Source organism: Peromyscus leucopus, chromosome 13 (genome assembly GCF_004664715.2).
Source record: "Peromyscus leucopus breed LL Stock chromosome 13, UCI_PerLeu_2.1, whole genome shotgun sequence".
Classification (NCBI taxonomy): domain Eukaryota; kingdom Metazoa; phylum Chordata; class Mammalia; order Rodentia; family Cricetidae; genus Peromyscus; species Peromyscus leucopus.
In genome coordinates, this window is record NC_051074.1 from 65,000,675 (window position 1) to 65,025,017 (window position 24,343).

At 37.5% G+C, this 24,343-nt stretch overlaps 1 protein-coding gene across 8 annotated transcripts in view; it reads right to left on the bottom strand.

The window, feature by feature from the left end:
- Gulp1 (GULP PTB domain containing engulfment adaptor 1) overlaps nucleotides 1–24,343 on the bottom strand; it is a 260,214-nt gene that overhangs the window by 78,136 nt on the left and 157,735 nt on the right. For all 8 annotated transcript variants that reach the window (XM_028887104.2, XM_037210442.1, XM_028887069.2 and 5 more), the window contains exons 2-3: nucleotides 17,872–17,943; nucleotides 11,821–11,882 (exon numbers count right to left, since the gene is read on the bottom strand). In XM_028887104.2, the coding sequence (XP_028742937.1) occupies nucleotides 11,821–11,882; nucleotides 17,872–17,899 (90 nt within the window). In that variant the 5' untranslated portion in view covers nucleotides 17,900–17,943. The remainder of the gene's footprint in view (nucleotides 1–11,820; nucleotides 11,883–17,871; nucleotides 17,944–24,343) is intronic.

Here is a 24,343-nt window from a genome sequence, read left to right on the forward strand (position 1 = left end):
ACTCATTTCAGGCTCCACATATCATAAGACAGTCTAAACATTATAGAAACACTTGGTACTTTGTACTATTTAGAGAACAATTACAAGAAAAATAACCTCTATATTAGTACAGTTCCTCTCCCCTCAACCAATACTTTTCTCCCCCTATTGACTGGATCCAAAGGTTCAGAGTCATGGGTATTAAAGTAGATTATATTTGAAATGAGACCATAGAATCCACTAAGGATGTTGATTCTGTACTCAATTTCTATCACCCCCCCCATGTGTCCCCTGCGTATTTTACCTCCTGTGACAACTCCTCCCCCTTTAGCTTCATTTCTCAAGTCTCATTTCTGTCACAGAATGCTCACCTCCTGCCTAGGGTTTCTGAAGCTGCATATGCTGATTCTAGTCACTCATCAAAATGACTCCTGAAATAATCTTCATGAAAGCTTCCAATGTCTTCGGCCTTTCTCAAGCACTGCCCCACTGTTTTACTTTTTGCTCAGTGCCTTGAATTCACATTTCAAGCTTCAAAATTCTACTGCTTGACCTTTAAGGATCAGATCAATTCATACCAATTTCAAAAATATTATTTGTCCATGAAGAAGTTTCTCATTCTTTCACAAAATGACAGACATACCCAACTTTCATAAGATGCCTCTTATAACTAGGTACTCTTACAGAACTCTGTAGGACCATGAGCCACACAGGGACATTTTTATAGAGGGATTTCATTAATAGATCTAGTAAATAAAAGCATATTAATTGAAAGAAATTAAAGACTATGGATGGTGGTCTCAGTGCTAGAGGTTCAAGTGACTGGCTACATTCCATTTAGTCTACTGAATCACTCACAACTGCCTGGTCTTAAATGATAACCTCCAAAGCATCAATAAACAATCAGGTCAGGTCACAGAAGTTAAAATATGCGGGAGACACGTGGGTTGGGGGAATGATAGAAATGACAGACTGAAAAGACAGACCTGTATGCAATACTCTATTTTGATGTAGAGTTACCTAATCTCCCAGCTAAGTAGGTTAATCTCCCTGACACTGGGAACAGTATACTACAATGGAAAGAAAAATGGATACTGGATAGCAGACTTGTTTTTTGCATCTAACTTTCTATTCTTTCTCTTTGTCAACTTAGAAAAATGATTCAAATTTTCTGAGCTTCAAGTAACTTTGTCAAGAAAATGGTAACACTGTAGTAACAAACCCAGTACTTTTGCATCTATAACACGTACAATATCTTTAAATAAATTAATAAAACAGTGTCATACTGGAATGTTACAGGGAATAACTGGCATGAAATGCTTCACTTCTGCTTCAGTTTCTAGTAGCTTTGGAATACTTTTCAGAGGCGAAATAATAGTAAACAGCAATTGAGCTTTAAAGTTATGTTTGCTAATTATTTCAGTAACGTGAGAAAACCTGGTGAGGAACTAAGTAGCCTCTTTAAAACAGTGGAGTTTTCAGGAGTTCAACTGGTTATACAACTAGTCTGAAGAACTGAGAAGGTAAGTAGTCTACTGTCATTTCTCTTTCTGAATTTGCCTTTGCATTTTACAAGCACACAGCCTACATGATCGTTGTTCAACAACAAATGTCCAGGTATATCATGATGGGCATATTAATTTACAGTTTTTAGTATTAAAATGCTTTATAACATCCCATTACAAAGGGAAGGCAGGAAATGACATTTTAGAGATTTCTGCACTCTTTTTAAGTGTGACTGTGGAGGTCCACAGAGGTTTCCTCGTGAGATCTGATCTTGCTTTTACCCAGCAGTGTTACATTAGAGGATGGCTTAGCCATGTACATGGTTACTAGGAGATTGGAGGGTTCTACAGTTGGTTGAGCTAGGGGGAGGTCTTTTGCTCCGCCCCTTGGCATTCCTATAAATAGCCCTTCAGAAGAGACAGGAGGGGCTGGTGGGTAAAGATCCAGGCCCTCCAAGGCCATCCTGTGTTTCTATCTATTTCTCTCCCCTCTATGCTTCTATCTAAATCTCTTATCCCTCACTCCTCAAGAGTTCCCTGGGGTAAAATGTGGGAGTCAGTCTCCCAGCCGGTCTCCCACAGTGTCAGTACTGCTATGTTACAACAAATGGCTATAGAAACAGAAATGCCTAGAATTATTATAGAATATAACATTTTCCCACTGGATAAAATGAAATAGAAGTTAATTTACATAATAATCCTTCCACTTTCAAATGTTTTGAATAAACTTATTGTATGCACTAGCATCACTGAAAAACAAGTGTAAGGTTCCAGGTAACTCTTTAGGAAAGCTTTGTGCAGAGCTGATTTTTATCACTGGATCCCATGTTTGAATTAAAATTTCATAGTTGAATAAGTGAAATGGATTATTGTAGTGGGTATTTGTTTCACCTATGGCCTTGAGGTATCAGCCCCTAGGGTGTGGTCTTTTGGCAAGCTTAAGACCTGGGGAGCACGTATGTGGGGCCCCTTCTCTTTTTGAGCTCTTGGATGGTGAAGACCCAGTCAGGCAGCATGAAGCAGCTTGAGAACAGTTCTCAGCCTTCCAGGGACTCTACAACTGAATTTGCCTTATCCTGTATCAATGAGTTGTCGTCCCCACCCCGCCATATAATTCATTAATAAATAGTCCTTTTCTCAGTAATCCATGGATTTCCTGCATTAGATTATAGAATATACCTCTGAATTTTGCATGCTGAATTTTTACATTCTTCTTGTACCACAACCAGAAAACCTGACAAATTCTTATATTTATGGGCATTATAGAATTACTCTAAAATATCTTACAAATTTAGAATTCTAAACTATTTTGGGTTTTTCAGAAATGTATTACATAAATGTAACTTTTCCATGGCTTTTAATGGTTCCACAGAGTTCAATCTGAACATGCTTCATCCATGCTCCCCTTTTCTTTGTTTGACACAGTAGCAGACATTATTTATTTCTAAGATACAAATTTTCTTCAATGAAGTTACAAACTAATATTAACATTCCACAAAAGCTTAATGTATGACATATTCATCAGAAACAACCTAAGCATTAATCAGATTATTCAGTTAATCTGAAATCTTTATCATGACTCATTAGTCCACTTAATGGAATAGCTTTCTCTTCATTAACTTCTAGCATGTTACTCTCTAATGCATTCTTAATAAGTCTGCATGTATTTCTTTTTGTTTCTGGATTTAATTTTAAAAACAGGAGAAACTTCACAAAATATTTTGCTTCAGAATGCAGTTGTAGGAAACTCAAGATAATGTCAAGGCATAATCATCATTGTGCTTTTCTTTAATGGTCTGTCAAACACTTTCTTTTATGTAAATTTACCAGCCTAGCAGTATTCAATCTCTTGTCAGCCTGCAGGAAATGTCATTATCTCCCCAGTGAAGCTTTCAGGGTGCCTACCGCAAACCTTCACTGGTGCTACAGTGTCTGAAGCAAGCAGAAAAAAATAAAATTCCTGACAAGGATTTGAAGTGGTTTGTTCTCTGTTTTTCACATAACAGGGAAAGCACTAAATTATTCCCAAGTATAACAACTAGCACAGACTCCAGAGTTGACAAACACTATCTATGATGAAAATATTATTAATAATATGATCCTGGCATATCACATCAAGTGCAATATAGAGAGAGAGAGAGAGAGAGAGAGAGAGAGAGAGAGAGAAATTGACACATATGTAGAAAAATATTTGATGGATGGATAGATAGATAGATCAAATTGTACATTCATCTGTACTTGTTTGAATCTTATAATAAACTATGGAGATCCATGTAGTTAGGAGTCTCTTCAACAAAATTTAAAAAAAACAAAAAAAATTTTACATCAATCTGATTTGAGTTAATAAAGTGGAAATTTCAACAAAGATAGTTTGCAAAGTGGCTGTTCCAATTACTCCAACAGGATACATTAAGTATAGCTACAAAATTTTAACAGCAGTGGAGGTTGGAGTATAAAGGCTTGTTCTTGTTGGGTGCAAAGGGAGCACACTCCATATCCAGGTTTTTATTTTCCTATTCCAAATCCTTTAGAATAGATTTAGCTAAAAGTTTCAAACATCAGGAGCCAAGATGTGATATTTTATATATATTCACACTACATTATTTGCTTGACTTTGTTTTCTTTTTATTTACATTTGTTTTGGAAGCCAAATAAGAGCTTCTAGATTATAAGCATTTAGAGGACTGGTTGTGAGGAGTGACCAAGGCAGCCAGAAGGCGCACAGCTCACACAGTTAGCAATGCTCAGAGCACACCTAAGGAGAGCACACACATCTTGCTTCCTGTAGGAGACATCACTAGGAAATACTGACATCTGATGGAATTCACTCTTTAAATCTTTCTTTTACATCTGTTGTTCATGGTGCTTCTCATCACCTATATAGTTCTCATCCAAAATTCTTTATTCTTCTTTTTTTTTTTTTTTTGACAGTTATCTCTCTTCAGGAAGCCACAAGTTTTAAGGTCAAAGTCTATGTTTCTATTTGGCCTTGCTCATTTTTAGAGTCTACAAAAAGAATGCTTAAGACAAAATTATGTGGCAATGTCCTAAAGAATCAATTATTTCATATATTATATTATGTATTCATTTTATATTCATATGTATATTTATAATTATTATGTATTAGTTTATGTTTATGACACAAATATAATTTGCACATGCTGTATATATAAAGACATGAGTATATACTTTCTGAGTAGTGATTCTAAAGCTTCTCATACACTAGGCAAGTGTTCCACTACTAAACTACAAGTCCGGTCCCCTTTGAACATATCCACAATCTAAACATTCAATCAAAGCATCAAGGTATCAGCATTCAAAAGAAGTTATGCATTTAAAAAATAATAAATGTTCTATATGAAACATTTGTCACAAGTCTTTATCCAGGAAATCATTGTTACATGAGTACCATAATAAACTGATTAAAATAAAAATCTGGCAGTATTTCACATTCATAGAAAAGACAATTTAGCACTCCTGTCAGAAGTAGGAGGGCATGGAAATGCAGCTTCCTTGTGGGTGATACCTTTGAAAGTTTCTTCTTTAATGTTCTAATTATAGCAATGGCAGATGAATATAAAATCCATCTTTAGATCCTAGCAGCCTTATTTTCAAAATGTGTTCAGACTCTGCGGCTCTTCTCTAGCCCCTAGTCTCATTCAAGTAGCAATCACATCTGGCCTGGACACAGTGAGTATATTTTCGCCTCCTTATGATCAATTTTAGGTTAAAATTTGTCTCAGAAATCAGGCACACTTGTAATCTGAAGCACTAAGGAGCCTGAGACAAGAGTTACATTTTGAGACTAGCACGGTATAAACAGCAAGAGCCTATCTCATAAAACAACAACAACAAAGAAGGAAGGGGGAGGGAGGGAGGAAAGAAGAAATGTCTAGACAATGCAACCAAGTTGTCAGATCCCATTGCTACCCTTCGTTGGTTTGTACATTGTTCATCACTCTGTAGCTCCATGAGTATTTGAAGGAACATTATAAGATGCCATATTCAATAAGGGCATGGGATTAAACTTGTTAAACCATCTCTTCTACTGTAAGTATACCAGCATCTGGCTATAGTGGCACATACCTTTAATGCTATCACTCAGGAAGCAGAGGCAGGCAGCATGGAGATCTCTGTAAGTCCCAGGCCAGCTAATGCTTTTAGAGAGACCTTGTCTAAAAATTGGTAGCTGCTTAAATAGGCAGGTTTTTACTCAATTGTTGATTTGTATTTTAAACTAGTTAATTCTGGTCAAATCTAGTGTGTTGAAAAACAGGTCACAATTGAAGAGGAGTAACTTTCAAATTTTTGACTATAGAACATAATTATGAAAATCAAATATATATTTGCCACATGCATTCTGAGAGTTTCTTTCTTTTTTATAGTTTATTTTGTCTCTAACAGCAGGCTTCCAATGATCTATACTACATTGATTTCTTAACGCATTTTCCCCTTAGGTTATAACCTGTAAACTAAAAGCATTGCTACAGAGTACACAGGATAATATGATACATTTCCAGTGAATTAGCATTAATGCTGTCACTACACATAAAGAAAATGTCAGAACTAATGATCCTTATATAGACTGACACTTATTAAATAATAACCTACAATTCTATATCCACATGTAGTTCAAAACTATTTCAATACAAAGATCAAATACATAATTTTACAATCAGTACTCTATAAAATGAAATAAGGTGGAACTAAAATGCATTCTTAAAAAGAAATTAAAGAAACAGTAATATTCAAGTAGAAAATTAAAAATTGAAGATTTCTCAAATGAATGTTATCACATATTTCTCAGGGGACAACTACTACTCCCAAACCATCATGTTAAATTCATCTCCTTAATTTTAAACCAGTATATGCCAAAAGTGAAGTGATGGCAATCTTCTTACATTAAGTCATTAAGTTTTTTTTAGCCATTATCAAAGTAGGCATATCCCTGTTCTCTGTATACAAACTGTCCCTGTTACATGTATTATTGTCTGATGTTTATCACCTTATTTTTATGACCTATGTATTTGCTACCATTCAGTAAACTCATTACCAATCCATGTGCCATTAAGATGAGTTCCTAGAAGCCTAAAGAGTTCCTATACTGATCAAGATTGACTCTCATGTAACTGTAGAGATCATTTAAATCTTCTGTGTTTGGTGTATGACTTAACTGATGCTTCTGCCATCCAAAAAGTCTTCTCATTTTCCTTTTTTAGTTTTGTCTGCCTTTAGACTTATGACCAGCAGTCCTATGTGCAAATTCACGAAGTTATAATGTCAATACTCCATCAAATTCTAGTCTAGATATTGTGATGAAATCATTTTGTAGGAGTGCTTAATGCCTGCAATCAATTGATACTTCACAGATAAGGCAATTATTCTGGATTATCTAGGCAGGCCTGATCCAAGCAACTCAAAAAATCCTGGGAAAAAAATAGAGATGGAATTTGTATTTTTCAGAGGAAGAAGGGAATTCTACTTGTGATCTTCAGAGTCATCTTCTGACAAGCTGGCAAGAATTTCCAGCCTGCTCATTTTGATGGTCCATCATATGGATTCCCCCCCCCTCTTCTCTCCCTCTCTCCCTCCTTCCATCCCCTTCTCCCTCCTTATCATTTCTCTTTTCTTAGTTAGGGTATCTATTGCTGTGATAAAACACCATGACTAAAGACAATTTGGGGAATAAAGGGCTTATTTCATCTTACAGCTTTCAGATAATACTCCATATCACTGAGGGAAGTCAGAGCAGGAACTCAAGGTAGAAATCTGAAGGCAAGAAATGAAGCAGAAGCCATGGAGGAATTCTGCTTACTAGCATGCTCAGTTGGCTTTCTTATATAACTCAGGACTAACTACCCAGAGTTGATACCATCCAAACTGAGCTGGGTTCTCCTACATCAATGACTAACCAAGAAAATTTCCAACAAATTTGCCTCTAAGCAAATTTTATGGAGCCTTTTTCTAATTGAGTTCCTCTTCACAAAATATATAGCTTAATTTGGTGGTGGTGGTGCATGCCTTTAATCCCAGCACTCAGGAAGCAGAGGCAGGCAGATCTCTGTGAGTTCGAGGCCAGCCTGGGCTACAGAGTGAGTCCCAGGACAGGCACGAAGCTACACAGAGAACCCGCTTGAAAAACCAAATAGCTTATGTCACACTGACATAAAAGTAGCCAACACAATCCTAATGACCCAACTTCATAGACATCTTTGATAAGTTGCTTTAGCAGTTGTAATATTCCAGCTGCAGCCCAGCTCTTGTCACATCCACTGTGTGCCTTACTCATTGTGCTCATGCTAAAATCGCTCTGTCACATCTGTCAGGTGGAAACGACTCTCTTCCTATTTTGATTTTGGAAATCCTATCTCAGATGAGTGACTTACTCATCTCTGAATCTCTACAATTTTCCATAAGTGTCATGTGAATGGCAGAGAACATGGTATGTACTGGTTAGTTTCTGTTGACATGACATAAACTAGTCACCTGGGAAGAATCACCTCAAAGAGACTGGCCTCTGGGCTTGTCTGTATTACATTTTCATGATTAATGATTGATATAGGAGGGTTCAACTCACTGTGGTCAATGCCAGATCTAGGCAGATGGATCTGAGTAGTGTAAGAGAGCAAACTGAGAACAGGGAACAAGCCAGCCAGTCAGTATTCCTCCATGGTCTGTTGCCTCTTGGTTCCTGCTGTGATTCCCTGCCCTGGCTTTACTTGATGATGGGCTGAAACCCACTAGACAAATAACCCTTTCCTTCCCAAGTTGTTTTTGATCGGTGTTTTACCACAGCAATAGAAACCCAACAAGGACATGTGGTGACCTTTATGGTGGCTATTGTGCTTCCTTACGATATAGACTCCATGCAAATATAAGTAATCTTCTCTAGAGCTCTGGAATATAACAACATTCCGTAAAGCCTTAATAAACAATGCCTTATATATAATAGCCATTTAAATAATGAATGCACAACGTGGTATTGTCACATTCAGTTTTTAAAAACACGTAACTTTAAAGTCAAACAGACCTCAATTTCCCCAGCTGTCTCCCTCTTACTATCTTTGTGACAATAGGCAAACTGTGCAGTGCCTAAAAAAGCATTTGTTTTCTAACATATAGAATGATGTTGTTATTATATAATGTATATTATATAATATAATATATAATGTTGTTCTTATTTAATATTGTATACAAGGCCATCATAAGCATCAATAATAACAGAAGTCATATAGACTACACCAGTACCATAAGTCTCCAGTGTCTATAAGGGTGGAACCAAATAAACTTCAGTGATAATGTTCTATATTGATACATCAATCATTTATAATAAAAATCTACTATGAGACTGTCACTTTTGTAAATTTTGCAAAAAATAATATGTGGTCATGTTCGCTAATATTTACTGGGTAGTTAGTTATTTTATGTCACATGTTATTTCAAACTTCATCTACCTTCTTTATATTTAAAACAACTCATGTCAGAAATTGCTATTAGTTGACTTCCTTATTCGTGGATACACAGTCCAGATACAAAAATTAAGAAGTTTGCCCAGTGATATACAAAGTGACATCAAAAGCTAAACTTTTCAGTTAGGATATGGCCCAAGGCAAAGTTTCATGTTCTGTAATCCTCCATGCTGTAATCCAGTACTACCTCCTGTGAGCACAGGCTGACTTCTCATATGGTATATGGTCTAACAAGAAGAGGGTACATCTTTAAAACAGATCCACTGAAAAGATGAAGCACTGCAGAGGAAAAACTGAGTGTTCTTCAGATTGCTGCAATGCCCCTTGGTAGACACGTGATATATATCCTCACAGATGAGGTAAAATAAAACAGACGAAACCAACTTTCTTTCCCATAATAAGCCAGATGAAGAACAAGAGCAGTGCTCTATAAATGCCCGTAATTACACCTAGCATTTATGCATTTATTAAACAGAGTCCATGTGTTAGGCACTGTTAAAAACCCTTACGGTTTGATGCTGGCCTCTGTGTGGGAAGTGCTCTGTAATTTTTCATTAGTGTCAGTGATTTTACAGTTATCGCCTGGTACAGCACAAGCAACTTAATCCTGTCTACGCAGAGATCTCCACTGTCCCATTAACCCTGCAGTACTGAAGTAAAAGGTAGTCCTAATTAGAATAGAGCCTCCCAATACTAACAAACCAGAGTTTCAATACGATGCATTTTAATTACACAAAATGAAATCGCCTTGATAGTTTCACTTAAAGGATACAATTGTACTAGAACTGTCAGTCTGACTGCGCATCTTAAAATAACGACAGCTGTCTAGAGTGATGTTTCCTTATATATCACATGCTGTTTATGATAAATACTTGGTAAGATAAGTCACAAATTTTTTTTCTGGTTTGATAACTTTCCATGATAAGCGGCAGCAATCAGCCTCCATGCCAACTTTATAGGGAAATTAATAAACATACAGCGATTTCAAGAATATTTCTGTGGTGATATATTGTGTCCCCCGAAATATTGTGCACCCTAATAAAGCTTATCTGAGGATCAGAGGAAAAAGGCAGCCACTATAGTAAACACAGAAGTCAGGCAGGGTAGCACACGCCTTTAATATTAGCATTTGGGAGGCAGAGATCCATCCGGATCTCTGTGAGTTCAAGGCCACCCTGGGAACAGAGCCAGGCATTGTGGCACATGCCTTTAATCTCAACACTAACCATGGAGGTCTGGAGGTCTGTACAGACAGACAGGAAGTGATGTAGCTGGGCAGAGAGAGGAAGTGAAATGCAGAACAGAAAGGCATATAGGCATGAATATACAGTAAGTAGGTCTCTTTGGAAGCTGAGGAGTTGGTGAGGTGAGGTTGGCTGTGGCTTGTCCTATTCCCGGGTCTCTCAGTTTTTCACCTCAATATCTGGCTCCAGGTTTTTTATTAATAAGAACGTTTAGCAATTCATGTTACATATTTCTGTTGCATAGGAAGTATTAGAGTACAGCGAGAAATCCACAAAGTCCACAGAGTTTGGTTAATGGACAAAGGAATTTATTGGAGGGAAAAACTCACTGTACAGAACACAATAGTCACAGGTTCTGGAATACTGTTCTGGCTGCCTGATTCAGTCCCACATCCAAAACCACAAGGCAAAGACGAGAGCACTTACTGGCATCTCAGGTCTTAGGGTTGCCCAGAGGCCACACCCAGGGCATGTACCTCAAGGTCACAGGCAGGTAGAGCAGTCACCTGCTGCCTCTCTAGGGGTGGTGCTTCACGGTCATAGACAGAACAGCTTTCCATTACTTTAGAACTTTTTTTTTTTTTTTGAAATCACATTTTTTTTTCTGTCCCTAACAAATCTTGGTGCTGAGTAATACATTCTGGGGTAATTTCTTCCTTGGACCTTTTATATGCTTCTTCCTGTCAACATGGACATGAACCAGCACTGTTGAGGATTCTCATTAAGCACAGCTGATTTTCTGCTCAATGATTTTTTTCATTTTTCTACAATAATCCTTGAGTCTATGCTTACTGTATCACAGAGTATAGTTTATTAATCTATAAACCCTTAAGTTCTCTTTTAAATATTAAAAGTCCCTACTTCCTCCGGGTTGTCTTCAAAGCTCAGCAGGATAATCTTGCCTTAACCCCATCCTTAAAATCTCAGATACCACATTTGTTTCTGTCTCTTCAAAATTTTGACTCAGATTTCTCTGAAAACAAGGTCAAATCTTTTGCTAATTACAAAGTCTCATTCTCTTTATTGTACATTTATAAATTGTAACCCTTCATTAAAATTTCAAACAGCAGATCAAATCTTTAAAATGATGGCATGTGCATTGATGCTTCTGCCTCTTCATCAAAACACAGTAATAGCAAGAAAGAATGACAGAAATGCATTTTGTGCTTTTGTAGTTTCCACTTCATTTGCCGGTTTTCTTGGGTACCAATTACATATTAAAATTGTATCTCACTTTCCCAGACTAGTTTTTATTTGTTTTTGATGCATCACAATATTAAAATGCATTTTAAGGAAGCTAATTTTTAAGTTGTTTAATTTCCCAGAGGCAATGACATTGCAAAATAACTTAAATCAGAGTCCAACTCATAATAAGCAAAAGCATGAATGAAATACATAACTGTAGAGAAACTACATAGGGTATACTTTCTTTTTAAATGAATTTAGAGATTACAATAATTTTCTACATGTTACATTAGTTATTTCAGTAATGTAAAATTAGTTCCAAATACCACTTACCAGAAAATGACAACGTGTAAGCAATTTTTTTTCTAAAATTAGCACAAATATTCAAAAAAACATATAACAAAGTAAAATTAGATAATATCCTAATAACTAGTTTACCTTTGCATTATAGGGAATGTAATGTTTTGATAAAGCTTCAGGCGTATGCATCCATGTTTTGTCTGTAACAGAGAAAATGCAGTATTGGATTAAACCACCAATTTTTATGATGCGGTGTTCATACATTCTCACCTGAAGGAAATTTCTACTGGGGAAGGCAGTCTAATTTCTGGAACTGTCTTAAATTAAGAAAGTAACATGTTGTAACTGGTAATGATTAAGATGTGTATTCTTTTCCTACTATAAAAGTCATTCATTAATTTAGTTGGGTGTTGCTATGTAGCCAAGGCTGGCCACAGCAAACTTGCTGTCCTTCTGTTACATACATGCACTTCTCCTGGTTCTCACTTATAACAACATGGTGAATCTATAAGCAAAAACAATTGTGCAATTTAAGACAAGTGTCTTTCTTCTTTTATTTAATGTTTTCATGCTTGCCAAGGTATATTTCATAATTGCCAGATAATAAAAATAATCTGTTCTTTTATAGTTATGATAACTAACAATAGTATTTGTACATTCTAAAGGGAAAATAAGTTAAGGGAGCAACTGAACATGAGTGAAGTTGTAATACATCAGTTGATTATGTTCATGGAAAACAATAGGCTATTAGGATTACCCTTGTTTTAAATTTAGGAAAGCAATAGTTGAAGGTCTACTATCAGAAGTTTTGAAAATGAATAATATTAAGTGTATTGATTGGAAATGGTAGAGAAATGTAATGAAATATCAGAAAAAAGTAATTCCATAAGGGATATGTTGAAGGAGAGGGGCATTCGCTCAGCAGTTAGAGTGTTTTCAGGGCACACATGAGGACCTGAGTTCAGATCTGTAGTATCCATGTAATAGCTGCCCCACAGCACTACTTACTGAAGCACAGGGGAAGCAGAGGCATCTGATCTAGATAAAGAAATGAGCTCTGGATTCAGTGAGAGACTGTGTCTCAAAAAATAAGGTGGAGAGTCACTGACAGAGACCCCAACATCAACATCTGGCCCACACACATACACGCACACACACAAACATGTACACATGCACAAAGACAGATTTTGATACCAAAATCTGTCTGTACTGGATGCTGCTTACATTTATATCATCTATATTTTCATTCAATGTTGTATTTTACTTATATATTCCATGTAACTTCCCAAATATTCTGGTGAATGTTTATGGGGATAAAGTAATCAAGGTTTACATAGTACATATTCATCATCATTATTACCTTTTGCTTACATTTGTTGGGGGTAAGTCTTTTAAACATTTGAATATACTTTATTTCTATTAGTTAAGTTTTATGTATATATTATTCCTCAGGGGACCTTAAACTCAGAATCAATGTGACAAATAGAATAGAGTTAAAAAAAATGTCCTTTTTGTTTTGTTTTTCTAAAACAAGGCCTCACTATACAGCCCAGGCTGGCCTGGAATTTACCATGTAGACCAAGCTGGCTTCAAACATGCACACATATGTATACACTCATACACACACACACACACACATGCACGCAAACTTGTATACATACATCATATATACAAATAAATTTGCTGGGGCTGGTGGCTCATTCCCGTAATTCCTGAACTCAAGAGGCCAGGTCAGGGATAACTATAAGTTTGAGGGATGGCCTGGGCTACATAATGAACTGCTACACAACTTGACTACAAAGTAAGACACTGTCTCACAAAATTAAGAACACTGTAAATTAAGTATTACACACTGAGACAGTAGAAACGTCAGAGATTTATCTTTAAGAAATTTAAAAATATATACAATTTCTCTTTTCATCTCATTACACAATTCATCTCATGCCACTTCCCAGGATGATGTCATGTCAGACTGTCAGACAACAAAATGTCATAAGAGTTCATCCCTATCCTGAAGAAGAAAGAGCAGAGATTCTTTCTTCAAGTCATTACCACTGGAAGACTAGAGCTCCTGTCTGTCACTGTCTCAGACTCAGTAACCTAGAGAGAATGTAGGCACACGGGTATTCCTATAGACAGGATAACATGAACATAATATGATTTTTCTTTCTTTGCTGTCAACTTGTCAATCACCCAGTGATTCCAAATATATCCTAGTGTATTTCACGGACTTTCCAGAGAGGTTGAGCTCAAGAAGGATGCCCCACCCTAAAAGTGGTCACCAACCTCTTGCATGTTTAAAGAGAAACAAAAGAGAGATAGATAAGCCCTGGTGCTGCCTCTCTTTTGCTTCCTAGTCCATCGAGATGTTAGCATGCCAACCACACATGTCCACTACTGTGAATCTCAACCCTTCTCACACATAATGGAAACTCCCTCCCCAGACTGTGAAGCAAAATAAATCATTCCATCTATAAGCTGCTTTCAAGTTTCATTTCAACACCATATCAAGAAATGTAACTATACACATATTAAATTTCCAGTGGATAAGCTGCAATTCCTAAAAAAAATTGGTATTCCCACAACATCCAATATGGTAGTTTAGGGGTTGTCTATCACACATAACTTTATTTTTTAGGTAGAGTGTTTATAAAACTTGAAAGCTTTCTAAAGAAGTTCTTAGTACCAGCCAAATTTATATGCTGGCAAAAAAATAAATAAATAAATAAATAAATAAAAAATAAAAAAAAAAGAATAAACTATTGGTGTTAACTCGTGGATGTTGTTAGTCCTGGAGAGGGGAGTGAAGCTGCTGGCCGTGGTCACCACGTCTAACCACAGAAGCAGAAGCAGTAAGATAATGAAACTGTTGTAGAAATAGGAACACAGACATTTTCGACCATGTCCACATTCCTTCCAATTATACTAAAATCACTTACTCAAATTGAACAGGCACATGAAAGGAAATGCCAACATTTCAAAACACTGACAAATGCCAAACCACTCCAATGTTAACTCAACAAATATAGGCTGTATTTAGATTAAGATCTTATCAGGAAAGATGTAATAATTTCATTATTTTTTATACAATGACAGCTAAACATAACATAAGAATAGCATCTACTTCTAGTATATTACATTTAATATGAAATGTTGCTGAGTTAATGGAAATAAAATTAAAATTTCCATAAAGAAGAAAATAACTCTTAATAATTTTTGAATGCCAAACACTAAATTATATTTACTCATCAAAATGTCAAATGACAAGTTAAAGAAAACAAAAGTGAAATCAGCCACATTTATTAACATTTTTTTGTTGTAAGATTTACTTTTTAACACAATTTGAATTAAACAATTAAAAATGCTTACAGAAAAAAGCATAAAATAACAGCAATCATTAAAGTCTAACCTATGATTATGATGTTAGTCAGCTTTTAAGAAGTTTTTCAGAATAGCTCAGAAGCATGCGATTCCCATCTATGCCGCATTTTCTCTTTCCCTGGGCAGCCCTAAGACATTAATGCCTCTATAAAGAGTATCACTGAAGGGGCTAGAGCTAAAGAAAGGAAAGATAACATCTGTGTTTGGGTACGAGGTGGTCATGGCTTTACCTGTCACTACTGAACCAGTTAATGGGATTGTGTGCATTGACCAAGTAAACTAGATATCTGTGAAATAAGAAATGGACTCTTCCTGAAAGAGGGCCTTTTTGTCTGTTTAAAATACTATGCATAGTACATACTGATACTAGTTAGTGAAAAGAACACTTGAATTAGATAGTCTCCCAGTATGGGATTATTACTCCAGATATCATTACTTGAATTCTCTCATAAAATTGAAGTTTTCCACTTCAAACTAAAATCCTAAACATAATGCTATTATTTTTTTCCAGCATATACAAGTATATTTTATTATATAACAAACAGCCACAAACTCACCACCCTATAGGAACAAACATGACAGATTCTAGAGGGGAACATCTCCCAGGGAAGCTTTGTGAGCCTTCATCAGTGTCCACAAATAAATGATCCCTGTTAATCATCTTCTTTGCTAAGGAAGTGAATCCACCAAGTCAGGCAAGATCTGGTCTCTCCCTTTCCCCCTCTCCTGAATAACCCTTCACCATTTGATAGCAATCAAAACAGCAGGTAGTAAGTGGAAGGGGAAGGCCCTACTGGGAACAGAGAGCAGAGGCTTCGACTCCCTCTCCTGTGAAGACTTTCAGACCTGAGCTGAGGAAGGGCAGATTTCCTACTTAAGTGAAGCTGTGAAATTTTCTTTAAAGCATTTTAGGGGATTATGCCTTTTTAACTGTTAACTCAATGACTCAAAATGATTTGCAGACATTTTCATGGTTGAAGAATGAACAGAGGGTTGGGTATGTCCATTGATAAAGTGCTTTTCTGGAATGTATGAAGGCCTAGGTTCCATTCAGCATCCATAACACCAGGTGTGGTACTGTAAGACTATAATCTCAGCATACACTGTTCTTGTTTAACAGCAGGGGCAGACCCTCTGTGAATTTTTCTTTAACATGTAATAGTTACAACTGATAGTCAAACTTAAGGTAAAACGTCTGGTGTTAAGTTCTCATCTAGAGGCAGAACAAAATATTGATCAATAATTTCCTGACTAGGATAATCATAAAACTCAAAAGCCAAGTGAAGGAGAAGAAAGTTGGGGAACAATAAAGCAGTGCAGGAAATCACAAGTATCTGTATTTCCGATTTACCCAGGGCTGTCATACCACTGTGCACACATGTGTCAAACTCATGTTCCATTGAGTTTGAATGTGACCCTTGAGATTTGTCAATGAAAACCAATACAAGATGAGGATTTAAAGCATTGAGTAAGACAACTGGAATCAGATCTATGTATATTGCAAAGTCTGGTCCATGTGAACCAGCTGATGAGTTGTGACATAAGTATTTTACTTTAGACACTTCAGCATTGTAGGGCTATTTCTAGACTCTGCTACTACAGAAAGTAAACACCATTTCTCTTTTAGTGGGTTTTAAATCAGAAGCAAGTTATAGACATCAAACAATGTCACATTGCTTCCTTTAATTCAGAATAACAAATAAAATAATTATTCCAGATTTCACAGGTTTGAACAGTGTCTTAAAGTTCACATTATGTAAATTTCCACTGAATACACTAGTCTCCTATACCACATCCAAGTGTTTGCACCTCTTATATGACAAACAATAATTAAATAATACCGTTACACCTTCACAAATTTATTAGAATCTTTTTCTTCACTAAATCAGTGGTCTTATAGTTTACACTTACTTGCCCATCATTACAGTAAATGCCATGCCTGAAAAGATAGCCTTTCAATTAAATAATGAAAAACAGTACTCATGGCATACAGGGAATTCTCAACTATACTTCCTGAGAAAGGGTTAAAGTTACCCCCACTTTTATATCTGGTCTGGTCATGTTGTATGTGTCACGGCATTCTTTGCTCATTTTAGTTCCATTAGTGAAGTGCTTGGCTGGCATGCAAGGAGCCCTGAATTTGTCCCCAGCACCTCATAAAGAGGTGCAATGGTACATGCCTGTAATCCCAACACCTGCATCATGGAGGTCAGATGATCAAAGTTAAAGTTCACCCTCCTAGGCCAGAAAGGGATGCCTGAATCCTAGGCTAATCAAAGAGAGACTGGAGTTGGGTAGAGAATACTTCAATTAGCTTCACTAACATAAAATACAACGTTAATGATGCAGTTGCTAGTTTTGGGCTATCTATTGTCCATACGTTAAATAATCTCAGTTGTTTTTACTATTGGGTCACTTTTTATTACTTACGACCCTTAAAGTCAACTTCCAAAACTGTATATAGATAATAATGCAATAATTAGATTTTCTATACCCTTCTTTGGCAGTTTATAATACCTACCTAAATTTATAGTGTAGAATGCAACCTATACTTACTTATCTATAATCTTATCATAGATTTCAAATCATTTTATTCTATACAATTTCACATTATAGTGTACAGTTGCTAGAGAACATATAATATGTTCATATGTGTTATGAACTTAGCATACTAAACCTACAATTTAATTAGGGTACAATTAACATGTATTAATAAGTAGTTCTTGCAGATATAAATTGTTCTAATAAAACTCTATTGGTTATTTCTTCTTTATTAATAATATTGATTTGACTCCCAAGTTCTCTTACCTTTCTTCCTGCTGAAAGCACGGTTCATGATGTGGATCCTCCCAACCGTTCAGCTCAGTAACACTCAGTATCCTGTTAAAAATCAAATAAAGCATTGTTGACCAACATCCTCTGTGTTTACAACAGTTTTGGTTTGCTTTTTTGAGAAAAAAAAGTCTTGCTATGTAGCCCAGTCTGGCTTCAAATTCAGGGTAGTCTTGCCTCAGCCTCACAAATGCTGGGATTATGGTATACACTGCCACACTCAGTTCTTATTGTATTTTAAATTACAGAGCCTTTAAGAAATGTTAAATACTCAACAAGCAATTGTCTACCTAGTCCCACAAGGCAATAGATAAAGATAAACATTATGTAATACCATGAGGGACAGAGTTAAGTGCAATATGTCAGCTCAAAGTCTTTCAAGGCATGCATATTGTTTGTTATATTCATCTGTAAAGTTAAGGAAGAAGGTTACTTTTCTTCTGAACTTGTTGAAAACAAATGCAATCAATTTTTGGAGTTCTCCTTAACAACAGAAATAGATAGGAAAAAAATATTGTACTTGTAAAAGCAAAATAATTTTATAAATACATTCACACATGTAATAACTTGTAATGGAATTTTCATTCTGCAAAAGGGCTGTCAAACTGAGACACTTCATTTTATTCAGTTAATGTTTGCATGTTAAAAATTACTTCTAGATACCTTGTCAGTGATACTGCACATTAACAGTTTATAAGGAAGTTAAGGTTAGAATCTCTATTTGATCGTTCAGAAGGAATTAAGTTTAGGGATGAACGTGGAAGGAGTGTTTTCTTTAAGAGGCAGACACTCCCGAACTGATGTTACATTGGTCTTTACGTTTAGTAAAATTTAGTTAATGCTGCCAGAATATTTCTAGGTAACTCAAAAGACATTTTGGATTTGAAACACACGGTTCTTTCATAACGCACATTGCCATTTTTACCATTACTTCAATCATATGAAATTAAAGTATCTGTTTAATAAAACATTAGCTGAGCAGAATGAATTGTCTGAGGTGGACAGCCCCTTTTGCAGAACAAAAAGTCCCCCAGCCAAGTGACTGTATGTGTGAATGTATTTATAAAATAATTTTAGTTTTAAAAGCATGTTTTTTTTTTCCCTGTCTATTGCTGTGGGATGTTCTGTATGTCCTGTGGGAGCCCTTCTTGGGTTCCTTGTGGCGTTACCCAGCAGGTCCGTATAGAGGACGATTAGGACCATGGGCCTGAGTGCAGGTGTTTGAGATGATCTGCACTTGGCTGTGCTGGGGGATGGTCTGTATGTCAAGTTGTTCTGATTGATAAATAAATAAAACCTGATCGGCCATGGCTAGGCAGGAAAGATAGGCGGGACTAGCAGAGAGGAGAAATAAAAGGACAGGAAGGCAGAAGGACTTGCTGCAGTCGCTGCCATGACCAGAGAGGCTGCAGCTGCCGCCATGACCAGAGACACTGCAGCTGCCGCCATGACAAGAAGCATGTGAAGGTGCTGGTAAGCCACCAGCCAAGTGGCAAGATATAGATTATGGAAATGGATTAATTTAAGATATAAGAATAGTTAACAAGAAGCCTGCCACGGCCATACAGTTTGAAAGCAATATAAGTGTCTGTGTTTACTTGGTTGGGTTTGAGCGGCTGTGGGACTGGCGGGTGGCAGAGGTTTGTCCTGACTGTGGGAAAGGCGGAAAAACTCTAGCTACAGTCTATCTCTGTTGTTAAGGAGATAAAACTGACTGCATTTGTTTTCAACAAGTTCAGAAGAAAAATAATCTTCTTCCTTAACTTTACAGATGAATATAACAAATATGCATGCATTGGAGGACTTTGGGCTGACATATTGCACTTAACTCTGTCCTTCATAGTACCACACAATGTTTATCTCTACTATCTTGCATGACAATCCTGATCACAGGAATCAATGGGAGTTCACATGTTCACCTGAAGAGCCCAGCTCTGTGTGCTTCCATCTGCCAAACATCAAGAGAGCAAGGGACATGCGGTAAGGCCTTTCCACAGAGTGCAGTTGACAACAGAGAAAGACCAAGAACTAACTACAACCCTGGAAACACTTTCCCCACCACATTCCTAAAGTCAGTCTTTTTTTCTTGTGATAAGTGTGTCAAGCCGTTCGTCCTGATATGTCAGTCATCATAGAAGCTACTCTTCCAGGGGTACTCTCAACACTCAGACAAGCCCTTAAAACGTTGGACTGTACAACATCTCTCATTAATCTCATCTTCTAAATAATTTCTCTACTTACTTAAAAGAGGAATTTGTAGTCCAGGGAGATGCAACCTAGTCATATCTGAACAATCTTCCTTGAAACCAAGATCTATAACTGTTCATTTCAGAGTACTTGAGAAGAAAGTCTAGAGGTCCATGCAGAACCACCCTTAAAGTTCAGAGAGAACAGGGCCATCACACAGAAGCCAAGGGCAATGAGCAATGAGAGAAACCAATTTCAATAGAATTATATTCATGAGAAATGTCTCACTTGATCAGTGCAGAAAGAATAAAGCCAGAATTAAAACTAACAAACTTTAAAAAGACACCCCCCCGCCCCGAGAATAAAACCATTCCTGTAGTGGGTAGCCATTCCAGCTTTGGTCTGGAAGTTCCAACCCCCATTGAGGTTTTGATAACTATCATGCCCACAAGGCGGGGCCAAGGGAGGGACGTGCTGCACTCTTGTTCCTGGGAGCCCAAGCACTAGAGGTGGATTGAAGAGAGTTCTCCAGAGAACATCGCCAAACTACTGCTGCGTCTTTCCCAGAACCTTCAACCTACCTATTCCTTCATTTGTAAGTTATGCCATTAAATAAATCTCCTTTTAACTACGTGGAGTGGCCTTAATTTCACCAATACATTCCCAAGAACATTCTCATCTCAAATGTATACTCAAGAGTATGTTAACAATTAGAGAATTATTCACCATCCAGGAAAGTAAAATCCATATAAACTTTCCAAAATCAGGAGCAGAACAAAGCCAAAAAATGAAATCCATAACAAAGAGAAAAATCAAGGAAAGCTGACCCCAGAGAAAAAGGATGATGGATATGGGAGAACTGCTTTGACCTGCTCTCATGTGAAGAAGCCCAGGCTAAAATCAAGGCTCTATGGACATGGAGACAGACCTGTTTTCCCCAAACTTGTAGTAAGAATTAGTGGCAAGTGGGAAAGTGGTGGAAAGAAGAGTGGAACTGAAGACACAGGCATAGAGGCCGGACTGAAACAGAAGGAAAGGCTATAAGGAGAGGGGGGAAAAGGGAAGGAGGAAGTTGGGAGGGAGAGAAGACAGATTCTGGACTGTGGGAAAACTTTAAGTGGTGGAATACTTACTGCAGTCAGAGAGGTGAAGAGGAAAGGGAGTATCCAAGCAATAAAGGGTGAGACGTCTCCAAACTTGGTGGAACTATAGACCCACAGATCCAAGAAGCTCAGTAAACCCAAACGTATAAAACAATACAAAACCTGCACCATGATGCATCATCATTCAGTTGCTTAAAGCTTCCAATGGAAAAATGAATCTTAAAAGCATCCAGTGAGAAGGAAGGGGTAAGTAAGGGAGACACAGTAGAAGATGGAGTGAAGGACTGGAGAGGACGGCAGGTCAGAGGAGATAAACACAGACATTAGATCTAACTAGACCATTTTTATCTTACATTTTTTACAACCTATTAACAACAGATGAAATACAGAGGCTGGATTATATTAATTTGATTTAGTTTATGAGTAAAATATTTAAAGATATATAGAGTCAACCAACATTGCTTAAATAAACAACATATTGGGAAGAAACTAAACCACTGATATTTATAGCTGGTTTAAAAGTTTTAAAGTGGACAGGCAGCCTTTTAAGGAAAAGCAGTTTTCTTCTTATCAAACTGGTATTAAAGTTTTTGTTTTTAAAAATCAAACCATATTGTTATGATTATGGTAACTAGATGTAGATTTAATATTAGAACTTGTAAAATGGTTCTGTATTTCATTTTTACCCTCGTGATTCCATTTGGAATCAACGTTCCAGGAATGGTTTTGAAATATTAAAAACTGATTAAAACACACATGAGGTTAGTAGATGAAAGTCACTTTAAGATCTTGTTGTTCACAAAGAGGATGCCATTATAATTAAATGTTGTTTAATTCAATATTCAATTATAGGTAGCAAGGTAAAGTTGGAGAAATACAAAACAAAAGCTCCTTTTTGAATAATAAAGATACATTTCAATTGTACTCTCCAGTCTTTTACACATTTGTGAAAATGCAAGTCTGTGAAGCAGTTGTTAGAAGATGCCATGCAATCTCAGACCCTGAATTAATTCCACACTCCAAACTGATAAAAAGCAGGTACTAGAACTATTGGAACCGGCTACTGAGCAAAGGGTAATAGCATCTACATCCTGTTAGCATAACACAGCCTGTTTGGGATGCTTGTCTTGATGCAATTAGTGTCTGTTGTAAAGGTTCTCTGCTGAAATCCCCCAACAGTGAGACATCTTAGAATAATCTTCATATTTTATGCCTGTATGTTGTAAGCAGCTTTGCACTTATAGATAGATCAAATCTAAGTGACAGCAAGAAACAAAACAAAACAAAAACCAAACTCGGTGTGCAAACAGAAACCTCATGCTACATGACAAGCCAGGTAGTACTGTAGTGTCCTGTAAACTCCATAATTGGAAATACATGTATGCTTATCACCTGCTTCCTCTAGCACAGGGGTGACCTGGACCTGATTACATTCATAAAAATATTTGCTATTTCCATAGATATGTTTTGGGACATTATATAGGATGCACTGCAAGTCTATCAAGATAAAAAAAAAAAACAAGTTACACGGGGTCCCTGCTTCCAAATTCTTACCATATTTGGAGGTAGGAGAGAGTGGGCATGGGACTCTGTGAAGAGGCAGAAACCCAATGAAAGAAGAGCATGCAAAGATGGAGCATGAGGTGACTGTCTTGTTCTGCGGAAAGCCTCAGAAAGGATGTGAGTAGATAACTTCCCAGACCGTCAAAGGCTGAAGTGTGGAAAGAAATGCCTGACTCTGGCAGAGGGGTAAAATGTGGGTGGCACTTGGTGATTGTGTGCATGGAGCTCCTAGCCTACTGTGAGCCTTTAGAGCACCTCCTGCCCCTCGCCAGGCCTCTGTTTCAGCATGGTCTGCATCAGTTGGTGAAGCACAGAATGGACTAAGAGGTGCATCTGTGTTCTTGGTTTAATTAATCAAAAAGAAAAGTGATAATATGTACCCTATCCTTCCTGTCATTTAAATTCACGAGTTTAAATGGCCTTATTTCTTTTCTTTTTTATTTATTTTTTATTATTAAAAGATTTTCTATTCATTTAACATATCAACCAAAGATTCCCTTCTCCTCCCTCCTCCGGCCCCCCCAACCTGCCCCCCAACCCATCCCCTATTCCCACCTCCTCCAAGGCAAAGTCTCCCATGGGGTGTCGGTAGAGCCTGGTACATTTAGTTGAGGTAGGTCCAGGCCCCTCCTACCTGCACCAAGGCTGCACAAAGTGTTCTACCACAGGCACGAGGCTCCAATCATGTACCAGGGACAGGTCCCAATCCCACTGCCTGGGACCCCCCTAAACAGTTCAAGCTCAACATCTCCCTCACCTATCCAGAGGGCCTAGTTTAGTACCATGGGGGCTCCTCAGCTATTGGTCTACAGTTCATGCATTTTCACTAGTTTGGCTGGACATCTCTGTACATTTTCCCATCATGATCTCAATGTCCCTTGCTCATAGAATCCCTCCTCTCTCTCATCAATTGGACTCCTGGAGCTCTGTCTGGGATCTGGCCATGGATCTCTGCATCTGCTTCCATCAGTCACTGGATGAGGGTTCTATGATGACAGTTAGGGTGTTCAGCCATCTGATCACCAGAGTAGGTCAGTTCAGGCACCCTCTCGACTATTGCCAGTAGTCTATGTTGGGGTCATCCTTGTGGATTCCTGGGAACTCCCCTAGCACCCTGTATCTCCCTATTCCTATGATGTCTTCATTTATCATGGTATCTCTTTCCTTGCTTTCCCACTCTGTCCCTGTTCCAGCATGAACCTCCTGTTCCCCTCTGTTCTCATTCCCCATCCTGGGGTGAGAACAGTTTCTGTTCTAAGAGGATTTTGGTAAGGTAAATCAAAAGTCATTTCTACAGCTGTGACTCTCGCATTGTACAATGGGATCTTGAGCCAATGCTGGCATATCACAAAAGGCTGTGTAGTTATCCAGTGACTAGAACACTGTGCTTGTTCTCTGGTATCAGCCTGGAGGGGCTCCACCACTCAAGTCTCCAGGTGAAGACATTTATGGGCTCCCACGTCCTTAGGACCAGAAGTAACACACAATTGTCAGAGCAGTCTCTTTCCTGCCAATGTAAACTTGATCCTCACACGTGTACTTCAGTGTCTGTGGTATCCTGAGCTAAGGTTCTCAGGCTCTGGCTATGTTTCAGT